Source organism: Perkinsus marinus (genome assembly GCF_000006405.1).
Source record: "Perkinsus marinus ATCC 50983 genomic scaffold scf_1104296940200, whole genome shotgun sequence".
NCBI lineage: Eukaryota > Perkinsozoa > Perkinsida > Perkinsidae > Perkinsus > Perkinsus marinus.
The window spans coordinates 1-1,125 of NW_003212911.1; the positions used below are offsets into that span (position 1 = coordinate 1).

Sequence of the window (1,125 nt, forward strand, 5' to 3'; positions counted from 1 at the left end):
CCACTTCATAGTCCGCAATAACAGACGGTCAAACTCGTATACCTGTGAAGGTTTAAACCAAATAATCAATGTAGTTCGATGACACTGTGAAGGTGATTTGGGACGTATTTCGAAGTAACTGTTCTCGATGCGCCACAGTTATCTGAGACAACTAGCAAGTTCCCATTGGAAACTATAGGATCTATGATATAATAGACAACTCGCCTATCATACCAACTTCACTTCACTACATCTACATTTCTCCCACTAAAATTGACCCAAGCAACACTCGCCCACAGAAGAAACGAAAGGAGGCATATACTCAGGCATCGACGATGTAAGGCTGTTAATGATAACAACAGTGGTTTTACCGTTACTACTCTTCCTCATGAGGAACTAATACACGTAATAATTCTACACCCTCCTCGCCATTTACGCGCCCCAGGAAACCGCAGCCACGCCGTTGGCACTATAGTGGACACCGTTTTTCAAAGCGTAAGATTTCCCATTCAAACAGAGGGGCTCCACACCATCAACGAGCTCAGCCGTTGAATGCGACATCACCTGCATACAAGCCGACACTCAGACCCTCATAGTCCCCATCGTTAACTACGTATTGCTTCAGCATTTCTTGCACCTCCTTATTGCCACCACTTAAAGTGTCCAACTCCTTCATGTTGAAGTGAGGTCCCATACGAGTGATACTCACAGTCACCGAGTTCTCTTTATCGATATCGAACTTCTCTTGCACTATCGTCACCTGAAGACTCCAGTCCATCTCTGTGTTGAGCCAACCCAACCTACCTCGTGGCCCTGCAGATCCTTAGCGTTCATCAAAGGCCTCCTCAACAGACGGTCGATATAATCCGACTTCTTTTCCAGAACCTCCGTCACCTAAGCCCAACCACTCCACAAGACCATGTTCCTCAATCTTACCTCCTTCACAGTAGAGCTGGCCCACATCTCAACCGGATCGTCCTGCTGTAAGCCTACCTCTTTACGAAGCTTCTGCACCTAAACCAACGCCCACAATGCTTTCGATCCACCACGGAACCAGCCCTACTCTGTTGGTGATCTCCCTGGCCAAGGCTAGCTGAAGGAGGTCCTCATCCTTGGTGAAGTCCAGTATAACCTGCATGGGCGTCT

The 1,125-nt window shown here is 47.6% G+C and overlaps 1 protein-coding gene across 1 annotated transcript; it reads right to left on the reverse strand.

Annotated features, from left to right (window-relative positions):
• Positions 1-310: 310 nt before the first annotated feature.
• On the reverse strand, positions 311-1,117 carry Pmar_PMAR027452 (conserved hypothetical protein; the record flags this gene model as incomplete). Its single annotated transcript, XM_002782065.1, has 5 exons — positions 311-543; positions 593-739; positions 784-873; positions 916-993; positions 1,043-1,117. 5 exons carry the CDS (start codon positions 1,115-1,117, stop codon positions 412-414), a joined length of 522 nt encoding a protein of 173 aa, XP_002782111.1. The 3' UTR covers positions 311-411.
• Positions 1,118-1,125: the final 8 nt, after the last annotated feature.